General features: G+C 40.9%; 1 protein-coding gene across 3 annotated transcripts in view; it reads left to right on the top strand.

Moving 5' to 3' along the window:
• The window catches only part of EFNA5 (ephrin A5), a 285918-nt gene that overhangs the window by 220521 nt on the left and 41480 nt on the right, over positions 1 to 23917 (top strand). For all 3 annotated transcript variants that reach the window (XM_081090049.1, XM_081090050.1, XM_081090048.1), the window contains exon 2: positions 12572 to 12864. In XM_081090049.1, coding sequence (XP_080946175.1) covers positions 12572 to 12864 — 293 coding nt within the window. The remainder of the gene's footprint in view (positions 1 to 12571; positions 12865 to 23917) is intronic.

Below are 23917 nucleotides of genomic sequence, written 5' to 3'. Positions count from 1 at the left end.
AACAGTTGAGTTTGCAACTCCACAGCTCTCATTCTTTCTCCCCTCCCCTCCTCCCCCTTTGACTTGAACGATTTGAGTAGCAATAAAACGTTAAGGGGCCTGTGAAAGAAACGCTGGGATCTGGGATTGTGCTTCTGAGTGCTGAGGAAAGCCAGTTGTGACCCTGTCTCTGAAGGCTCAGGGTGCTGAGTTGTCACTCAGCGTGGAGAGCCTATTATCACCTCTTATTTCATCATCTTTGTGTCTTGGCACTAACCATCCCTCTGAAACCCCACAAGTGGCTCCTTCAGAGCTCATAGCAGGACCAAAAATTCTGAAAGTTCAAGAGGAAGGTCATGTGCATTTGCTTTGAACTCTAGTTCTTTTCCAAGGTAGACATTTTAAAAGTAGAACTTATAAAAATGAAAGGGGTAGGGGGAAACAACACCTATATTCTCTGCCGTTGACATAGACAAGCCTTTAAGTACATAGAGACATCAGAGCACTTGAGAATCCCCTAAAGTGCTGAGATTTATTTCTAAAAAAGTAAATGGTGAGTTGTTTATTTCTTTCCCTGCCTTATTTTTTTCTCTGGGATAGCACAACTAATTTCTTATTTTTTTTATGATTGCATTATTCTTGCATATATCGTTCTGTGGTCCAGGCTATAAAAGTAAGTAGAGAATCCACCTGAATGAACAAATATCCTTTTAATGAGTGTGGGGAGGAAATAGTAATACTAAGTAGTGCAAAACCATTTTTATGTGATGAAAGTACCCCTGCTCCCCAGTCCTAAGCCACAGGCCACCAGTAAATGTGTGTGCAAAATGACAGTTTTATGTATTCTGGTGTTAACACAGGTACCTCGCGGTTTGTTTGGTCCCCAGAATGTACTTAATATGATTTTTAAAAGGCGATGGCATATTCTATTTTAATTTACAGGGTCAAGGAAGGGTAAAATGGAGTATGTGACTTTTCTGTAACACCCTTCACTCTATCTTTGGGCAAAAGCCTTGCTGAAACAGTGAGATAACACAGTTGCTGGGTGATAATACAGTCGTTTTCATGGTGCCATGAGTTAATTTCAGAGGTGAAACTATCCTTACTTGGGAAAATAATGTGTCTTCTCCCCTCAGACCAGCCATTTGCTCAGAATAGCAGATGAACATGAGTGTCTCCCACGTGTGGGGTACTGGGATGCCAGCTTGGCTTAATTCTGCTCTCTTCCCTCCCCCTCACTCTCTTCCTTCCTGGCCATGATTGCCTTGTTTTTCATTGATTCTTTATATCTCTGATGTGTCTCTGGCAGTAATGTAATTTATACCACCCCACCCCCAACTCTACCATTAATTAAATTTTAAGCTGTGCCTGTATTAGTCTGCTCAGGCTGCCATGACAAAATGACATAGACTTGGTGGCTTAAACAATAAAAATTAATTATCTCACAGTTCTGAGGTTAGAAGCCCTGATCAAAGTTCCCAGGGTCAGTTTCTGGTAAGAGTCCTCTTCCTGGCTTGCAGAGGCACCTACTGGGAGAGAAGAGAAGGGGACACAGGTCTCTCATGCCTCTTCTTAGAAGGAGACTAATGCTATTGGATCAAGGCCCTACCCTTTATAACCTCATTTAACTTTAATTACCGCCATAGAGGCCCTACCCCCAAATACAGTCACATTGGGGTTAGGAGCTTCAACATATGCATCTGGGAAGTGGAGATACAAACATTCCAGTCCATGACATTGCCCAAATAATGGGAGGAACCAAAACCTAAATAGAGACCCATACTATCACATGGACTTTGTTGGTATTAAACTTTGAACTGGACGCTCTGTGCTCCTCCACCTAGCCATGGCCCACGTAAACACAATCTGATGATGGTTGCCGGCGGCGGGGTGGGGGGGGGGCGGACTTGAGAAGTCTCAGGATAAAGCCAAATGAAGAATCGCAAATACTCGTGTGCTAGTTGAGGGGTGGAAGGAGGGATTTCTAACCCCCAGAAGGACTAAGGACAAAGGGTTGGTTCTAGTCTTTCTCTACAAGGATTTGCATCTCTCTTTGGTAGCCTTGAGGTGATGCTTGTCGGTCCCTGAGAAAGGTGTTTCTCTCTCCTGACCCGGCTCGGAGAACAGAGACAGGATGTCCTGGCAGGAGGGGCGCAGTCTGTACTCTCCATGCTCCCTGCTAACTGGAGCCAACCCCGGGCATATCCCAGCTTGGGGTAGGTCTGACCTGAACAGAAGGGAGCCTCAGAACCAAAAGATCCTCTGGATTGCCAGCTCGTGGTTGCTGGGACACAGCTCGGAGCCGAACAGTGGCTGGCAGAGGCTGAAAGAGGGAGCCTTGGATGTTCCTGCCAATGTGATAGGCGGTTGCAGGATTTTGTGAAGCAGCCTGATGAACCCTCTCAAATAGAGGCACCTAATGCCGCTCAGCTGTGTAATTGGGATGGAAATGGGCCAGTGCGAGGCAGCAGTTTGTGCTTAACCTTTTGGGAGTTTTGTTCCAGGAGACTGTGTGGGGGCCGGGGGCTGGGGGAGGGGGAAAGAGAAAGAAGCATTACAAATAATAAGCCTCTCCGCCTGGTTTGTAATGAATTAGTAATAAATGGCCTAGCGCTCTGTGAAAGTCTGACGATTACAGAGCAGCTTTAGCTAAGTGCATGGGACCACATCTTATTTTGATCAGCTGTAGCATAGCAAAGACATGTAATTATCATAATCTAACAATTAGCCCGGCATCACTTTCCAGTGTTTAATTACCCCGATAAATGGTAATTGAATAGAGGACTTAATGACAAGAGAGAAACTTTCATTCTGCCTTAGGTGCTTAAGTTGTCTACTCGGCTAGGCATCATTTTCTAGCATTGCTCAAACAACAGTCCTGATGATCATTTTCCTTTTTTTTTGCAGTCGGCCATTATTTTGTTTCCTGATCCTGGCCTTTGTTTATAACATTATTTAGCACTACTCAAAATTTGACCTGGGACCCAGAACACAGAAGGAGATTACTGGGCACTTTACACAGTTTTTCTGTTTTTAAGTGTATCTTCCAGCTACAATTTCCCTTCTCTGGACATTTCTCAGTCACCGCAGTGTTCAGGCACTGTGCTAAGTGTTGGAAATATTGAGATGAGGAAACACCAGCACTATTTTCAAGGAGCTTTATACTATATTAGAGGCCCGATGCACGAAAGTCATGCAAGGGTAGGGTACCTAGGCCTGGCTGGCCATCAGGGCTGATTGGGGCCTTCCGGATGCCGGCCAGGGCCTCCCTTTCCCAGCTGCCAACTGCCGCCTGGGGCCTTCCTTCATTCCGCACCGCTCCCTGGTGGTCAGCGCACATCATAGCAAGCGATAGAACTTCCGGTCTCCCAGTCAAACTCCCACAGGGACACTTTGCATATTAGCCTTTTATATACAGTGGGGCCTTGACTTACGAGTTTAATTCGTTCCATGATGGAGCTCGTAACTCGAATTACTTGTATGTCAAATCAAAATGTGAACGAGTGAGACACATGATGCTGGGCTGATGTTGTGGCGTTCACTGTGACGTTCACTGCGCCAACTAGCGGTGGGGTATCTGAAGCTGGCTCGTAACCCGAATTTTAGCTCGCAACTCAAAGCAAAAAAATCGGCCGAGAGACGGCTCGTAGCTCAAAAAACTTGTTAGTCGGGACACTCGTAAGTCAAGGCCCCAGTGTATATAGATTGTTTAAAAAAAGGGGGGTGCCTACATAAAAATACAAAAAATAAACTACTTTTGCCCACCCCTGTATTATAGCATTAATTACAGTGACTTGTTTTCAGTGTGGTCCCTGTTTTGTTGTAAATCAGTGCATTTTCTTTGAATAAAGTCAGTATGTTTTATGACTATACCCACGACCTGATTTCTTGTGACCCCAGATTTCTTCTTTTCTCACCTTGGCCTTTTCTCACCTTGGTCCCAGATATATATCCAACTGCTCACTAGGCTCTAACCAAAGGGATAAAACTAACTTCTTTCACATGCTAATTTACATAGAAACAGCAGCCATGTCTGCTTTTAGATCCTGAAACTTGGTATGAAGTACTTATTATTACTGTGCCCCAGCATTACCAAATATATTTCCCCTTGCTGTATGAAAATCAAAACAAAAGGAAGCCACAAACATGTGTTTTCTTTCTTCTAGCTTGGTGTTTCTTCCTTTGTTTAGTAATAGGTTAATAGAGCTTAGTTCCATGCCACGGAGATCTCAAATACCCCACCCCAATTTCTGAAAAGTCCAGGCCAAATTTCAGCCTTAATTGGTAATGATCCCGATAAGTTATCATCAAGCCATAATACAAATATTTGCTTTACTGTTGGCACACCACTATTTGGGAACTATTAAATCATTACTTAAGTTGGTTAATAGAAAGAACATTTGCTAGAGTGCTTTGGCTATGCTTTTATTGTTGGAACTACTAGTAGAAGGAGCCTGAAATTCCACAGGGTTACTCCATCCCACTAGGATACAGGACTACCTGTGCGTAAACAGTCTGGCTGGGGGCTTACTTGTTTGATTGACTCCCAGGACCCCTGAACAGAATCATGTTCTTTAATCCATTTCTCTAGGACACTGGCTGTATAACCCTTTCAGTGATTTCCTGCCTCCGCCTTAGGACCTGTGTGTATGTGGCAGGTGCTCTGCTCTGTGTGCTTGACACGATGTAAAACTCGGGAGAACTTAGGGCATGAAGGGCAGCCTTGTCAGGAAGCTCCCGGCCCACGGGAGCTGGGAAAAGCCTGTTTTGCATTGTGGAAGTGACCTCTTAGGACATATTCTGATTGCCAGACGGTACTTCTTTATTTTTTTTTAATCCCTTTTCCAAAACCATGTGGAGTGATCTGTGATTGTTGGGGCTGTAGGACTCTGCCTGGTTAATTCTCTGGCTGACTTGGCCTATTGATGTTGACACATTCTTACTCCATGCCCGAGGCCTCGGTGGGGGCTTAGAAGCAATTAGACTGTCACCCCAAGCTCCCAGGCCCTTCCTGAAGGAAAGTCTTATTTAGGCTCTGCCAATTTAATGCTTTGTTTCCTTTGGAGCGCCTCAGTCAAGCTAATAAAACAAACTCCAAATGAGTGAAAACACTGGAGGAGAGAACAGTTTGTGGGCCCTGAATTTGAAACAGGTATTACTCCTGGGAGATACCGATCTCAAAAAGTCATTCTGACTGGTGTGTCTTGTACTTGGAAAGTAACAAGTGAAAGCTGTTTGAGATTTGTATCCATCTGTTTGATATGGAGAATTAGTATTAAAGTGATTTTAAATCACTTGCTTAATCACATTGTGAACGTGCACACATATGGGGGAGGGGGGAAGCGACAGGTTAGTATCCTAAATCACTAATAAATTCTAAATATCTGACCAAGTAAATATGTCTGATTTCTATTGTCAACCACGACTGAATTCAAAGCAAAGCTCCCATGCTGCGAAACTTGACTGGAATTTTCATTAGTGGATAAATGGAGCACCAATCTGGGCTCTAAATATTTTGTTCAGTGTCATGTGCTTCGTTGGGTGAAAATGTATGTGTTGTAGCTTACAACATTTCAGCTGCAAAAGAGTACATAGGACACATCTCTGAAATTCATCCTTGAGTAGTATTTTTTTCAATGTGAAACTCTTCACTCCTGTGAGGATTTTAGTTATGATTGGTGTCTTCCAGAGCCTGAAAGAGCTGGATTGGGCTTCCTGGAATGATGTGTTTTGGTCTTCCTCTACTGTATACCTCCTTCAGCCTTAACACCTAGCCTGGTGACAGTGAAACTTTCCATGGCTGACTATCCCAGAGGTGAAAAATGATGGTCAATTACTAATACATTTGAGAGATAGACACGTTTTAGCCCTTGAGACAGGGGACACATTTAAAATCAGTAAAAGAAATCTTTCTTCAGTCCCCCAGCAATGCTACTATTATTTATCTACCCCAGGTTTGAGTTGCTGTTTATGTTCCCTGCTTTAACCTCTGCAAGAAAACAATAACAAAAAAAGAGCATCTTCAGACTTTGGGTAGGAAAGCCATAAGGCTTGCATTCTGTGCTGAAAGGAGTAGCAGAAGGAGACGATAAGAGGCGTGTTATGCCACAGAGGCTGCCATTCTGCTCATCTCCTCACAAAACATATTCATAAACCAAAGCCCATGTCTACTGCAGGGCCCATTAGGCCCCCAGGACAAATGATAAATTCCTCTGGTTAAAAAGAGACATCTTATTCTGAAATTAGCCTTTAAATCAATAATAGTAAAATTGAAAGACAGTGCTGCCAAGATATATTCACTCTAGATTTAGTTTAAAATTTGGGAGGAACCCTAAGCTGACAAACGTGCTTAATCTTTGACCATAAATCATCTCCTTTTACATTTCAATTTCAGAATGTAATATATTAAGTGGCCTTGTAATTAAAGAAGTGACACTGTAGGACTATTACAACAATCACCACTTTGACAGATTAAAATATATTGAAAATGTAAAAATCAACTATCCGGGTCATGATAAATAACATTTTCCTTATTCGATCCTTTAACATGTTACATGAAGGGAGGATAAAGTGTCTCACAGCTTCCTAACCTCTAATAAGCACTCTGCCTCCTTTCAGTAATGCCGTTTCTATATTTATGGAGTGCAGAAACTTCACTCAGGAGCTGCCTGATAAAAATACCTCTGTACATATTTCCCTGGAAGCAGGCGCTCTGCTGTGCCAGCAACATATGCTGAAGGCCAGTTTAGAACGTTTAAAATATGCACCATGCCCTTCCCCTTCCAGCGACTAAAATAAAACGCATTTTGGCTTTAGCAGATGAGGATGGAATGAGGGGAGGAGCGCAGCCGGGGAAAATGGCTGAGGAGGATGCGGAAGGGCCATTCGAGCTGCTCCTCTGCAGCCTGAGTCCCACCGCGTTGCCTGTGTGTCCTTTGGACTTGGCCTCCCCGGGTGTCAGTCCCGCAGCACAAGAGCAGATGGCGGCAGAGGAGGAAGCAAGGTCAATGACATGAAAACCATCCACTGGAAAAGAAAGCTGGGTGCTGTCTATTCGCCATAGCCGCAAGGAACCGCGGACAGAGTACACTGAGAACTTGCACTTGAAGTAAAGGACTGGAATACTTGAGGACTAGATGTCCTCCATGGAGGGACCCAAGTTAAAAAATAAATTTATTAGGAGGAGTATAGTCCTTATGGCTCAGGTGAACTATGAGCATGAAACAGTGTGTTGGTCCCTGTCTCAGTAGAGATAGGGCTTCATTGCTGCTATCTCAAGGAAGAGGCAAATTGTCAACGCTTACTTCATGTCTATTGTTTTTATTTCATTTGATTTTTGAGACTCAGTTCATGATTCACTTTCTTCAGGAAGGTTAAATAAGGAGAGAAATAATAATATTATTAAATTTATAATCAAAATTGTATTTAGCGATGGAATCAGGTAAATACTGAAGACAAACTAAGACAAATACACATCCGCATATAGGCTTTCTAGCTCACTCCCAACTGTGGTTGTTATTTTTGCTATTCATAGCCCCCAAATGCGGTGGTGGTGTTTTTCCCCCAATCCTCCAGGCAGCCTCTGGGTCATCAAGAGCTATTGTAGCCTTGCTGGTGTGGCTCAGCAATAGAGTGTTGACCCAGGAACCAAGAGGTCACCGGTTCCATTCCTGGTCAGGGCACATGTCGGGGTTGCGGGCTCAGTCCCCATTGGGGGGCATGCAGGAGACAGCCAATCGATGTTTCTCTCTCCCTCTCCCTCCCTTTCTTTAAAGACAATAAAAGCATTTTTTTTAAAAGAACTATCATAAAGTACATAATTCATTTTTTGTAATTAAGCTGATTACAAAGAACAAGTTTCCATGCAGAATTTTCTTCTTAATTAACTAACATGACCCTTCCATAATATGTATGACATTCTCAACAATCTTCTGCCAATTGATTAATGTGTACAATGTATTTCTGCTATAACGGTACATATACTACTTAGTATATGTTATAAGGAGCATTGGCCTGATACCCAGTAGAGAACAGGGCCATCATTCTATGCATATGAGATGTTTCCTGGCACTTGAGATTTTTGTATTGTGAGAACACAACCTGGGAAGCAATCATTTTACTCTAACACAATCATTTTCTAAGTGTGGTAACTATGCACGCCTTTGTATTATAATTTAGCAGAGATTATATTATAATTATTGTTGGCTTGTGGGTAATAAGTTCATAATATGCAGTGATCTCAGAGCAGCAGAGATGCATAGATACAATGGATGGAATTCAGAATGAGGAGTAAAGAGGACATATTTCCAAGAAATTTACAGATGTATTAAAACAGGTCGTGCCACCCATGGTATTTGTAACTACTGGCATGTGGAATCATTCTTCCTTGAGGTGAATTCACTCTTTTAAAATGAGCTAAAGCTCATGAAAGCTGTTTCCAGATGGAAAAAATATCCCTTTATGAGAAAGCCTAACAGCTCTTTATTCTAGGAAAGACTGAAATGATGTGTGTGATTTGGGTGCAGGCTCTGTGATCTGAGGCTTATTCTAACTGTGGATGCACCCTTCTGCCTCCAGTTGAGGAGTGTGGGATCAACCTAGTGGATCAACACACACAACCTTGCAGCAGGCTTTCCTAGAAGATCAGTATAAGCTGCATGAGGGCAGTTACACTGGTAACACTTCCGAGCCATTGTGGTTAGGAGGAAAGAGAATACGCTTCAGAACCATGTAAGACTTGGGTTGAAATCCTAACCCTGCTGCGTCTTTCCTGTGGAGAAAAATTAAACTAAGAGGATAACAACTTCTCTGAAAGTCATTTCCTCAGTGGTAAAAAGAAACACTTACAACCACTCAGTAATATGCAACATATTTAAAGTCATAGCATAACAATTTCTGGATGTGGCAAATATCTGCTGCACCAGTGAATGAAGAAGAGAACTGAAACCCATCAAGAATGAGAAGAATCCCTCTCGGGGAACGCAGAGTAGACCTAAGAGCTAGATGCTAGCAACTTTCTCTCTCAGGAAGTGGAATAGCGGAGAGCTTCAGTTCGGAGGTCAGAACGTGGGCTGCGTGGGTTTGAATTCTGCCTCCACCTTTTCCCATTGTGTAACATGGAGCAGATTGCTTGACTTATTAATCTCAGCTTTCTCATCTTTAAGTGGTATACAAATAATGTCTATTCTGTGGGCTTGATGATGGAAGTTAAATTGAATTAATAAATGTAATGCAATAAGCACTCAATAATATTAGCCATACATATGTTCTCCTTCAGAGTAAGGCCAGAAAGTAATGGTTCGGTGCTACTTTGCAGCCAGAGAGCGTGATTTGGGATGGTATAAGAATATTTAACCCTAAACTTTTCTTTGTATTGTACGTGGTACATTATACGGATGCCTTTTATGAGTTTCACCTTATCATTGTTTTAGTTTATATTGGCCCACCTTTGAAATTCACATTTGTAAATTAATTTGCATTAAAGATCTGAAACTTAGTGTAAGTTTCATGCTGAATCATCATTTTAATTTTGTTGTATGAATACAAGAGTAGAAATACTAATTCCTGGGCAATCCCATTTTTAAAATAGGTTCCACGGTGATTCACTTAACACCCCACATAGAGCAAAATGTCACCAGAAAAGGATAACTGGTCAACCCGATGTAAACCAGGTCTTTAATCTCATGGGTTGTTGTATTAAAATCTTAGCAACATTACCAGGATTAAAGGATAAAAGTCAGAAAGGAAAAGCTAACTTTGAGGCATCCAAAAACCTAGGACAATTTGTAGACTAAAGCAATAATGGAATGGGTCTGGACAATGGCGGTTTTCATTTTTATTTTTACTTTTAAGCTGTGTTGAGTGCTAGCAGAAGCTCAAATGAGTGACACTTAGGGAAAGGAAAAACATCCCCCCTAGAATGTCTTTAAAATCTATAATAATAATATAATAATACAAAGTGCATCTGGGCATTGCCTTCTGCTGCGGCTCCTGTCTGGCTCTCATCCAGAACTTGTCAGGCTGCTCTTGAGTGCTGATGATTCATAGCCCAGCACCCTTTTATCTGAACGTCGCAGTGTCTTTTCTTTGTACTTTGGCAGTGATGTTACCTTGATGTTCAAAAATCTTTTAAAAGCAACACAGGCTTTGCTTGCATGCTGACAAATTGTTGTCTGCCGGTAATGAAGAAAAAGTAACCTTGGTTCTGTGATCATGGTAAATATACCGAAATAAATACTTTCCTTTTATTTGTTTGTTTGTTTTTAAAAGTTGGTAGTATTTTGAGATCCTCTCGCTAAAAAGTAATCTGACCATCTTTCTTTATTTCCCTTGTATGACTCAGCATGCTGCTTTCCAAACGCAGGGGTCAGCTGGACTTTTTGTAAATCACTTGATATTTGAGGAGAGATTTTGGATTTTAAACAAGGGGAACATGAGGTTATTTTTATTTCTGTTGTGTGCTCTTACTGATGTTGTTTCAACGTTAATATTTTATTAGTACCCATTTGAATATGCTTTCATATATCCTGAGCAGAGTAATGGTCCTTCGCATTCACGTGGTGCTTTTCATATGTTTCCTCATCTCAGACTTGAAGCAGCCATGTGAGGTTAGCAAGGCAGATTCTTATTATTATCCCAAAGTGCATATGAGGAAACAGAGGCTCGGATGGCTTCTGACTCTCCCACTCGGCCTGCAGCAGAAACCAGTCTGCTTACTCAAAATCAGCACTTCCCCTTTTATCATGTGGTATTTCAGAAAGGAATCTGGGCTTTGTCAGTGAAGATAGCTGCTAGAGTGAAGGTAGTAGTATTTTTGAACATTGGTCACTACAGCCTATGGAAGGTCTTTGTTACATTTGGGTGCAGCATTTTTAAAATATATATTTTTTTACTGATTTAAGAGAGGGAAAGAAAGATAGAAACATCAATGATGAGAGAGAATCATTGATTGGCTGCCTCCTGCATGCCCCACACTGAGGATCAAGCTCACAATCCGGGCATGTGCCTGACTGGAATTGAACCTGGACCCCGGGTTCATAGTTCGACACTCAACCACTGAGCCACACCAGCTGGGCTGGGTACAGCATTTTAAGTAGAGCACTGGCAAACTGGAGGACCTGAGGGTAAAGAAACTAGAATAGTGAGGAGCCTGGGAAAGATACCAGAAATAACCAAAGGAATCAGGATTCTCCAGTCTGGAGAAAGGAGGACACAGAGCGATATAGCTGACACCTCCAAATGTTTTATAGACTACCTGGTGGAAGAAGAATTAGATTTGTTCTTGGTAATTTCAGGCAGCAGAAGTAGGATCACTGGATGGAAATTACACAGAAGCAGATTTATACTCAATATAAGAAGAGACTTTCTAACATTTCGAGATGTCCAAAAAAGGAATAGACTAGCTCACCCTCACTGGGAAGTGTTCACCCTGAGACTGTCTGACTTCAAGATGATATGACTTTATGGGAGTTGTATTTCAGCAGTAACACAATTTTATGATGAACCTTCTAAGAGCTCAGAGAAGAATTTCCTCACTAGCTAAAAACAGGATTTTTTTTCCCCCTAGCCTTTCCACCCTGGTTTTAGAAAGGTGTATGCATGCCAATTCCTGTTTCACATATTACTGGGTCCTGAGAAATACTGTTCAGTTGATAGGAAAGGCATACAATATTAGTTAAAACAAATAAGCAAGGCTTTTGTTAGATAAGAATCGGAGCAGACTGTGGTGTGATGTGTGCAGTGGTGTGTGTTTGCGAGCATTTTAACTATTTCAGGTTGAGATTTTTGCTATTTTCATGTGGCTTGTTAACTTTCATTACTTAGTAGTCTAGCCCTAGAACAGGACCTATAAGATTAAAAGAAATGGGCAGAAAATCATTCAAATTTGATGGTTTCAATTTTCTTAATATAGAAAGGGACATGGCATTAAAAAAGAGAGAGTTTAGCTAAAATGACTTTGTGACATAAACAGATTTACTAAGGGAAATACCTAACTAGAATCCGAAGGTTCCATCCCAGGTGTAGTTCAGTCACTCACTGCTTCATCATTATGCCTTAGGTTTTTATTCCTCTAACATGTACTAGTACATCTTGTTCTAGGAGTTTTCTTCCCAGCTTTTAAACTTTATGACTCTAATATTCCCGGTTTGCATAGAAAATTGAGAATGATCTCAATTATCACAAAAACAATTCAGTCATTTATTTGTTCTTTAAATTATTTATTCATTTATTCAAAAATACTTATGAAATGAAACACTGTGTTAGAAATGAGAAAACTTTGCTCCAGCATATGTGATTTTAAGGATGAAAGGAAAACAGCAAATTAGGATCTTTAATACTTAAAATGAATGTGAAGGATTCCATTTGTAGGATATTTTGAAGCAAATAGAATAGTATTCCTCTGTACCATGGCATGTTGTTTCTTTGATTTCAAACAGTAACATTTCAAACCAGGCCCCGAATCATAATGGCATGCGACAAAAGCAAGTTATAGTAAATCTTTTAGTGCGGGCAATGTTAATGGTTCAACCACCGACTCCAAACCGAAAGCCTTTCCTGTGTGAATCATCTCAGCTGTTCCTTCTCCCCACAGATTCCAGCGGGGTGACTACCACATTGACGTCTGCATCAATGACTACCTGGATGTTTTCTGCCCTCACTACGAGGACTCAGTCCCAGAAGATAAGACCGAGCGTTACATCCTCTACATGGTGAACTTTGATGGCTACAGTGCCTGCGACCACACTTCCAAAGGATTCAAGCGATGGGAATGTAACCGGCCTCACTCTCCAAATGGACCACTGAAGTTCTCTGAGAAATTCCAGCTCTTCACGCCCTTTTCTCTAGGATTTGAGTTCAGGCCAGGCCGGGAATATTTCTACATCTGTGAGTATATGCAGATTTATCATGTGGCGGGGCAGCTGGGGGAATCCAGAGTAATTTTTTACCCATGTTCCAGAGAATTGCAGCGAGCTGGACTCCGCATCCCAGATGTCTCCTTGTAAATGCATACATCAGGGTCCCTAGATACATTAGCCGGGAATTGAAAGCACAAATTAGATTAAAGACACAGCGCCTCTCCCCCTATGAAATTGCATGTCAGCCTGTTCAGTGAACCACTGCTGACTTGTATTTCTTTTAAATGAAAATTGCTAGGACTTCTCCAAAGCTGGGGGGGGGGGGGGGGGGCGGAGAAATTCCTGAAAAAAAAATTAACGGAAATAATTAAATTTACATGGCTTAGAGTCACTGGATTTCTTATTCAGGTGTCAGCAATATCCTTTCAGTCATCCACATTTTCAGTGGAGAAAGCCAGCCCTCCTGCAAATGTCAGTATGCTGACGATAAATACTCTCTTTGCACCAAGGAGGAAAGATGATTATTAAGAGCAGCTGTGTCTTTAAACAGGAAAGAGCATAAAGAAGGATCTAGAAAGGGTTCCAAGGGAACTGGTGTAAGTGTGTTTCCCACCTGTGAGCATTCAGCTACCCTGTCCTGAGAGAGCGCTAAAACTTTCTCAGCAGACCTCGCTTCATCACATTGCCATGGCCTTCTATTTCTCCACCATATACACCATCACTTCTTTAGGCATCATACTAGTCATATTCCAGACAACCGCTTCCGGAACCTCTGTGCATAAGTCACCTGAGATCGTGTTATAATGCAGATTTCTGCTCAGGGGGTCGTCCGAGATTCGGTAGGTCGTCCGGTGAGGGCGATGCTTCTGGGGTTATAGGTCATATCTAATTTAGGCAGCCTGCTGTGTCTCTGTCTGAACTTTCCTTTAACTAATACCAAATTTTTAAGTGATCTGGCTTTTCCCACATGTTTTCACTGTCAGCTGAAGGAGTTAAAAGTTTATTTGTTTAAAATTACATTTATTGAACAGTACACCGTGGCTCAGAAGTGTTGGGGGAGGCAAGAGGAACAGACACTCCCTGTCCTCAAGGGTGACTGTCTAGTGAGGAGCAGACTTGTCCAGAGGCAGTGACAGTGTAAATAGACAATTGCTGAATGAAGATGAATGCAGGGAGCGGTGGGAGCCTGGCGGAGGTTGTACCTCACCTGCCTGAAGAATCTGGGTGTGCAGCTGTTCATGGTGTGTAGCAATCCCAGCGATACCACCCAGTGTGCTGAGCACTGATTTTTCAACCTGCTTGCCAGACCTGCAAGATGAAAAACATTCCTGTTCTCATTTCTCCAATTCAAGTGTCCCCACTCTCTCCTGGCCCACATGTTTTAAGTGTACAAGGACTTCCAGCTCCCTTTCTTCTGCAGAAGCAGAATGTTATAAGCTGGATTTCCCCACCACAAGGGCACTCTCACTTACATTGGAATTGAATTTAGAAAGGAAATGGAACAGCACCAGTCTTATTATTTCAGTGCATATTTCAGCCCTTAGTCATGAGAAAACATGTGAGAGCCTTGATACTATCTCACCTTCGATCCATAAAATAAGGAGGGTGGGGGTAAGGGGGAGAGAGCAACCAAAGGACTTGTATGCATGCATATAAGCCTAACCAATGGACACAGACACCAGGGGCGTGAGGGCATGAGTGGGGGTGGGGGGCAATAGGGGAATAAGGGCACATATGTAATACCTTAATAAAGAAAAAAGAAAAGGGATATTGAGTCCCACGGATGGAGGAAACACAGTGAGTTTGCACGTTCTCAGGCAGCAGGCTCTTGCCTTTTGCCAGTTTTTCACTTTGTGAAAGAATCTCATTCAGCATGTGAGAACGAGGAAAGAGGAGGACTTCACTTGTGGACAGCAACTCATGAATTGCCTAACTCTAACATATCATACCAATACAGGAAGTTACTGCATTTCCAGATTTTCATATTGGTTTCTCGGGTCAAAAAACAACCACAAAGCAAACCCCAAAATGAGTAGAGTGCACTAAGATGGGAAACATACTCACCATCTAACTGGCTGATTGCATGATTATTAGAAATTATAGAATCCATTGAGGTTCATAAGCAAGATGTTATTATTCAAATATACTCATAGTGCTTATGACTCGTTTTTCCTCATTTGTGCTTAAATTCAATATTTCACTAAAAACCATTATGTGTCTTCTATAACATTCATTTAACGGAGTCATTTAACTGTCAAGGGCTCCTGTCAAAGTAATTGTTCCAAACTGCTTCAAAATATCAGGAGCTTTTTGCTGTTCAGCTGAGTTTAACCTGAATTACATTTTTTAACGAAAGGTAAAATAGCACAGAATTAGCGGTGAGGAGATGTTCATCTACAGGAAGCATGGTGGCCTGGAGTCGGTGAAATTGAATTTTTAACCATGTGTTAGAACCACACGCGCACCCTTCCCTGTCTTTTTAGTAGTTAAAGGGTTTCCTCTCGTTCTCTCACTGCTGAGAGCTGAGTGGCAGAGCTGTGGGGAAGTCTTAAAGACGTTTAATGTACTCTGGTCATAATTAAACTAAAGAAGTCTTAGGGGAGAATTGGCCCTCAGTTGAATTCTCTCTCTTCTAATGTGTGTGAAATGAACAACATGACTGGGAAACGGCTCTTTTCACAATTACTGTGTCACAAGAAGCTCTATTGCTGATCCCAGGAACAGGCTGACTACCCACCGGTCAGTTTTATAAAATGTTCTTACCAGGCCAGGGGTGTATTTCAGCTCTTCGCAGCCTTAAAACCTCTTCCAAGTTTTCCAAGAGAAAAAGGAAAGCTACTGCCTAAAGTAGGCAGCCTTGCTGTAGGGTATACGAGAGGAAGGGTTACATTTAGTGGGGACTGTGAACCAACGTAAACTTGAACTTGTGGGAAGGGAAGAGGAGTAGCCCATAACAGGGTATCCACCTCATCACTTAGAGAGGACACCCGTTAGAGAGTTCTTATCAAGTTCAGCTTTATCCTCAACAAGATTTATTGCCTTCTTCATTTTGTTGAGGCATGCCAAATTAAGAAATAGTCGTTGAAAATATCTCATATGAAGTTTCCAATTTACTTTACTTAAAAATAAAATATTCTTCACAATTCCAGATCCTGTATTTGTCCCAGGAATGACTCTGTGCTATGTCCTCCTTGCCTTGGGAACAGGCAGTCTATTAAGTTGCTACAATAAGGGATTGTTGCTACGGCAGACTGAGCCCGTTCTCGAATCTGACATACACTGTTTTTAGTCTACAGGAGTTATTTTGGGAAGTGATTGGCATACTAAATTAGAGAAGGTCGGTGGTATTTCTATCAGTGATAGATTTGCAGAACTGCCTGTGAATAGGTTATGGCAATAGAGACTTCCTAAGGCAAAGAACAATTTTAGAAATTTCAAAAATACTCATTTTAGAAATGATTCTCATAAATATGAACAAATGAGAACAGGTTTAAAAGAAGTTTTGCTGTTGCTGTCTTTAGATTAGAAGAGGCAAAGGAAAATAAAGAAGGCACCATACGTTGTCTTTGTAAGTCAGTAGGAACACTGATCTAGAATGTCCTCCTCTGTAAAGTAAGGCAACCTGAGTCCCAGGCCCTTCTCTTGACTTCACTGGCTGTACGATCTTGGGTAAACCATTCAGTCTCTCTGGGTTTCCAATTCCATGTTGGTAAAATAATGTGGTTATAATAGATCAGCCGTTCTCAACCTGTGGGTCACGACCCCTTTGGGGGTCAAACAACCCTTTTACAGGGGTCGCCTAACTACATCCTGCATATCAGATATTTACATTATGATTCATAACAGTAGCAAAATTACAGTTATGAAGTAGCAATGAAAATAATTTTATGGTTGGGGGTCACCACAACATGAGGAACTATATTAAAGGGTCGCAGCATTAGGAAGGTTGAGAACCACTGCAATAGATAATTGCAAATGTTTCTTGAGCTTTAATATCCCAATGTTACCCTATTTTACCGAAGGGTCTGCACCACTAGGGTAAGAGAGAACATCTGTAAAATGGCCCAGCCTAATGCCTTTTCCTTACTTAGTAGGTGTTCAGTAAGTGCCAGTTAAAGGGGTAATTAGGGGAAATGCAGAGTGGAGAGGCCTATTGGGCATTAGAATTATGTCCTGTTTAAACCACCATGCCCTGTGGTCTCCACTAGTGCAGCCGATGCCTATCTGTTTTCTCACTGGATCACCACTCCGTCAAAGCCCTCCAGTGACTGACTTCCTGCCTCGCCAAAACAAAAGCCAGTCTCTAACCTGGGCAACATGGTCCTCCTAGGCAGGTTCTCTTACCACTCACGCTTCTCCCTGTTGTCTGCTCCAGCGCCTGCCCGCATACCTGTCCATGCCCCAGACAGCAGGACTCAGCCCTTTCTCTTCTCTCTGCCAGGGATCTCATTGCCACAGGCATCCATGTCCTTGGCTCTCACTTCCTTAAGTCTACATTAAAAAAAGTATCAGACAGGCTCTTCTGCCCTCCCTGTGTAAAGATAACACCTCTATCATCCTCTACACTTTTACCCTACTTTATTTTTCCTCAGGCACTCATCACACCCCCCCCCCCACATTAGATATTTCTGCTCTATGCCCCATATTATATCATTTGGCATGTAATAAATGTTTAATAAATGAAGATAACTAGTGTTTACATAGCACTTACTCTGTCCTAGGCACTGTTGTGTGTACCCTACAATTTTCAAAACAGCAATTCGAGGTAATGTTCTTCCCATTTTATAGGTGAAGAAACTGAGGCACAGAAAAGTTAGGTAACTACATAGATAAGAAAGGCTGATCTGAGAGGAAATTAAGTGAATAAGCAACTAAAAGGAAATGAAGAGATAAAGTCCTATGTATCAAATGATGAAAAAGGAAAAAAATATATTCTTTTATAATTAGCACTACTGTTTAGAAAATATTACTTACAAACTGCTAGAAATGCAAATAAGATTAAGTATCAAGATATATTTTAAACACATGTATGCATTTTCAGCTCTCTAAAGGATAGTTTTCTGTCTCCAAAAGAAAGTTCAACTGTATCATCCTAGATGGTTGACCCTTTTAATATGATAATATCAAAAGCCAGAAAAGTTGTATTTTCAAAGAAATTCTTTTTAAGATACTCAGCAGGTGGAATCAGGATTCCACACTTGATTCAGAAATGAGTGAGGTTTAATAAGAGGCTTACAATAGGAAGAGAAATGGCATTTGCTGAAGTTAATACTAAAACGACAGATAATTACTCAAGCATTCGCTGTATCTGAAGTATACCTAATATTCTTCAAAAGATATTCAGAGTTCAGATACTTGATAGTCACAGCACCCAGATGGAAATCAAGGATTTCTGAGAGATTACTAGAGAATGCACCCTCCCCAGACTATTGGTGAGCAAACTTGAATACACATGTTTATTCCTTTATATTGATAAGGTGATAGAAGTACAGAGCTAAAAATTCCATTTCTTTGGTACTAAAATCTCAAAAATGGTAAGAACTTTTAGGGGAGCTAAAGACTTCTTTTTCAGTCTTTTTTGGATGCATATTTTTCAAAATTAGAAAACCATAGGGGCAGTCTATGTTACTATGGGCATCATTCCTAAATCCGTAGCCTACAACAACTTGAATGCTTGGTGGTTAACTGCTAATTCTCTGCTTTATGCCCTTAAATGAAAAGTTTATAGTCTTAACTTGTGATGAAGTTTTAATATGCACTACACAATTTTTTTTTTGAAACTGACAAAATAAGTAACCTAAATTCTTGAGATATTTTATTGAATTGACCAAGATTAGCTTCAGAAATCATTTGCTTGTACAAAATAGTCATTGATTATTCTTTAAAATGTATGAGTATTCAAGCAAATCCAGAGACTACTAATGTAAAGAAAGTCCTTCTCTTGCCAGTTGAGTATGTCCCAAAAGCTTATTTGCAGGTGAGTTGTTTAGAACTTAGAGCCGTAGCTTCTCATAGAAGTGTTTGTAAAATCAGGCCAGCTCTCCATTGCATAGGGAATCTACTTAACCGTAATATTGATGTAAAACTATATATTTTAAACAAAAAAATAGTAGAAAACAGTATGTAGAAAACTTGTTCAATAAATGTCTGTCAAATGAATAAATGTTATAATAGTAAACAAAATAGAACAAAAGTTACTTTTTTAAAATTTCTTATATGCTGGTGTTTGAGAAAAGCAGGTAAATTAGAAGCCCTAGTTTTACTGTATCCACTACATCAGTTCTCTGGTTTCTTAAAAATGTTTTGATCTTATGCTGGGAATACATTACATCAGAGGAGGGAATGGACATCATTTTTTAAGGGCACCAACTCTGGTAAATGCAGCTTTGAACTCAAATCCTTATACACTCTTCATAGTTGTGTGACTTTGGATAACTTAATGTCATCAAACTTCACTTTCTTCATCTGTAAAATGGAAGTATAGTAATACTTTATCACAATTTTTCTTATTTCCAAGACTCAATTAAGGAAATATTTTTTCTCTTCACTCAGTGTTGATCAGTAGGTTGGGCATCATCCCATGCACCAAAAGGTTGCTGGTTTGATTCTGGTCTAGGCATATGCCTGGGTTGCAGGCTGGATCCCTGGTGGGAGGCATGCAGGAGGCAGCTGATCAATGTTTCTCATTCCCTTCCTCTCTCTTTTAAAATTTTTTTCAAGGACCAGTTGACTATCAAATAGATAACTTCAATTATTCACATACAAAAATGTTTGCATCCTTTGAAAACGTAAGGCAACTAGAATAGTCCATATTGATATTTTAGTAAAAAAATTTCATAAATGTTACCCTAACCAGTTTGGTTCAGTGGATAGAGCATAGGCCTGTGGGCTAAAGGGTCCTGGGTTCGATTCAGGTCTAGGGCACCTGCCTGGGTTGCAGGCTCAATCCCCAGTGTGGGGCATGCAGGAGGCAGCCAATCAGTGATTCTCTCTCATCATTGATGTTTCTATCTCTCTCTCTCACTCCCCCCTCCTCTCTGAAATCACTAAAAAAAATTTCATAAATGCCTAGTAAAGATTCACAGTTTAGGTCCATGCCTATCTTCCGAAGGAATTACATGCTAGGATTGCATATGCCCAGAAAGGGAGTCTTCATTGCCTTTGAGATGTCTGGTTTTACAGCAGCTTACTCTAATAATCCTATCTAATAAAAGAGTAATATGTAAATTAATTGTCACTCCATAACAAAGATGGCAGCACCCATAGTGGCCAGGACGGGATGCTGGCTGCTTTGCCCCAGCAATGTAAGTGAAGCATCAGTGCCCCGGCCGTGTGGAGGGAGGGTAGGGGAGGAAAGGGGCCTCAGGCTGGAGCCTGGGGTGGGGAGGGGAGGGGCCTCAGGCCAGAGGCTAGGGGGTGGAGGGGCCCCGGCGCACGGAGGGATGCTGGCATCATTGCAGGCCGGGCTGAGGGACCCCCCACCCCCGTGCACGAATTTTGTGCACCGGGCCTCTAGTCTACATTAATAATTATTTGGGTCCTGATGGTTCACACCAATCACCATTTTTTTCTTCTGAGTTTTCTTATTGAAATAGAAGAGTGTCAAGCAGCACATTTATCAAAGCAGAAAGTAATCTTTTCCATCTTTCAGAGTCTTTTCTCTTTCAGGGGAGGTGACCTGTAAGTACAAGGTACTTCCTTAAAATGATCAACTCAATGTTTGTTTCGGCATGTTGAAAAAATGTTTTGGGTTACTGGAGTTTTAGCGTTAAATGCTCTAACATATACTTCTGCTGAGATTCAAGGGGTTTATAACTGAAATTTCTGTAAGGACTGTCTATCTACTAATTTGCCCCCTGTGTCTTTCTTGGTAGGTGGACTCAGATCATGGTATTCAGCAAAGCATATTTGTGTTAATACAGAAGGAAGTTGAAGGGCAGTATTAGGAAATTTATAAATTTTAATATCTTTATAGTGAAAAAGAATGAATATGGCACAAATATCGAATAGTAATTGCTCAGATATAGATACAGAGCATATTTTAGTCACTAAAAGCTATGAAGATTGTTGTTGTTTTTTAAGTTTTGGGTTTTTTTTAGTTTTTTTCTCTGTCTTTTTTAAGCATACAATGGAACATTTTTTCTCCACTTGGACACTGAAAGTTTGTCTGGGACTATATCAGATTACTTCCTGAAAATAGTCATTCTCTTGCCTTTATATATTTCCCATGGTCTTTAGAGAGCCTGCAAGAATGCCTGTTTATTTAAAGAATGAGTTTCAGAGAATTGTGTTTGTTTCAAGTCGTCCCTAGCCATCTTTTAGGAAAGCATGAATGGATTTCAAGGGCTCTTCAATGAAGGTTAAATAAAGAACAAGAAAGAGGATATTTAGAGACTTCAGGATATTTTTCTGTGTTAATTGTAAGTTTCTCTTCTGAAAACAGTTGTTTATAGCCGGGTGCCCTGTTACAAGAATGCTCAGTGCAGCATGGCTGGGGCTTGGCAGACATGTCCCCCAGCACGTTTCAGATAGTCTAGGTAAAATCAAAGGTCAGAGAGGCAGTTAATAGGAACATGGGGTATTTGAAAACACTTTATTACTTTGTAAATTTTGGGCAATGTTATTTGGTCATGTAGGGAGAATTTTATTTAATTTAAATAATATGTTTTTCATTGATATCAGAGAGGGAGGGGGAGAGAGAAAGCGAGAGAGAGAGAGAGAGAGAGAGAGAGAGAGAGAGAGAAAGGGAAAGAGAAATTGAAACATCAATGCTGAGAGAGAATCATTGATCTGCTGCTCCCCTGCATGCCCCCTATTGGGGATTAGCCTGCAATCCAGGCATGTGCCCTGACCAGGTATCAAACTGCGACCCCCTGGTTCAGAAGTCAACACTTAACCACTGAGCCACACTGGCCGGGCTAGTAGGGAAAATTTTAAAAAGAAATGCATGCCCTGTTAAATGACTTAAGGATGAGGTACTCTTAAGGAGAATCAGAGAAATGAAGGCCAAATACATCTGTGAAAAGGAAAATGGAGCAAACATCACTGCTTCATAGAATTTGACTTGGGGGGCATTCTTAAAATTTGCAAGGGGAACCTTAAAAGCTATTGAGTAATTGGGGCCTGACGGAAATTCATGATATCAGTCATAAGAAACTGAAGACTCCTATTCTTCTCATTATTTGAATGTTTCAAAGGCTGCGGCACTCAGATAAGAAGCTCGAGAACCAAAGACTTTTTCTTTGTGCTCCTTTTACGAATTTAAAATGCCACTATAAGACGGCATGTAGTGTCTGGCCTCCCGAGGAGGAGGAAGGACTTATGTCACCTTTTGCTTCCTGTCCCCCACTGAGACTAAGTGCCGAAATGGAAACAAATTAAAGGATTGTTCTTTTTATCCCTAAATGTCAAAAGTGGCCACATCTCCGAGAGAAATAACGCACCTGATTAATTGTGTAATTTCACGGGGAAGCAGTAATTCTCAGCCTTATAAACATGTACTGTACTAATTTGATTTCAGAGTTAACTGAAAACAGTTTAATGAGCTGCTGCATTGTTGTGTGTGTGTGCACAGTGCTACCCAGAGCAGATGCCAAGAGAAAGGGAAATAACACGCCAGTGACACTTGGAATAACTGTTTATACTTCATTGACTTCGGGTTGTCAGCATGCTATTCTCTGTGTTTCCCTTAGTAACTTATTAAGGCAACCGAACTCCAGTGTGATGCTGTCTAAGTGTCATTTATTGTAAATTACACAAGCATGCACACGCCAAATGCATAGTCAATCTTTGGAAAAAAAATACGTCCTCACTTAGACAACCAGAACACCATCCACACAGCCTGCACACAGGGCAAAAGGCTGCTCCCTGTCGGAAGAGTAGCATTGATCTTTCATTGGAAGAAATACTATTTCTACAGATTCCTCCGCTCATCCATTCTTGCTCTATTTTAACAGAATGGTTGCGTAAGTCTTGGTTTGAAAGTTGTCATACAGCCTCACAGCAGGCTTATATTATCTACAGAGTTCTTTATGAGGAAGTATAAATCACCACAAATGAGACTTTTCACAGCCAGAGATATGTAGAAATGTGTGTCAGTGCTTTGCTGGCTTGCTAAAAAATATCTCTAGGCTCCAAAGCTCGCTCACAACTCATCTCCGCTCCCTACCCTTTTGGGAAGCAATTCTCAAAACTTGAGATTTATGGTCGAGAGAGCTGATAGTGGCTATAAAGTTTTCTATTTTCTCTTTTCTTTAATATTAATGCAGAGAGCAAGGCATTGTCATTCATTATTTTAGTTCATGAGTATCTTGTGGGCTTGAAATCTGATTTCTGGGGACGTGGTTACCTCTGTTTAATAGGGGAATAAGTGGAGTTTGGCAACAGGCTTCCTTTCCGCTGAATATTTTTAGGCAGATTGTAGGAAACCCACGTTAGGAACAGAGCTTTAATATATATATATATGCTATGTTCAGGTTTGGTTTTAAAATTTAAACTTTACAAAATATGAATTCATTCTGAGCTCTCAAAGTAAAATATCATGAATTGGAGAACAGCCAGCCAGTCTATTGTTGTTAGAAATTGGAATATCTTTTCATTTTACTATTTTCAGAGATGGACACCATTTCCAACTAACTCTGTCTACATTGATGTTAGGTGAGATTTCATTTACAGTTAGCGTTCCCTTTTGCTTCCAAGTTTTTCAAAACATATAATGTCTCTGAATCATTAAAAAAAAAATTGCCCTAACCGGTTTTGCTCAGTGGATACAGCATTGGCCTGCGGACTCAAGGGTCCCGGGTTCGATTCCAGTCAAGGGCATGTACCTTGGTTGCGGGCACATCCCCAGTAGGGGGTGTGCAAGAGGTGGCTGATCGATGTTTCTCTCTCATCGATGTTTCTAACTCTCTGTCCCTCTCCCTTCCTCTCTGTAAAAAATCAATAAAATATATTTTAAAAAATAATAATAATACATGTTGATATTAATTTAAACTTGTCCAGATTTTAGTAGCACCAATATCTGGCTTCTAATGTAAATTTGCTTCTTCTAATTTGTTGAGCAAAATTTCTCCTTTAAGTCC

This window comes from Myotis nattereri, assembly GCF_964212035.1.
Source record: "Myotis nattereri genome assembly, chromosome: 4".
NCBI lineage: Eukaryota > Metazoa > Chordata > Mammalia > Chiroptera > Vespertilionidae > Myotis > Myotis nattereri.
This window is presented reverse-complemented; position numbering and strand designations above follow the sequence as displayed.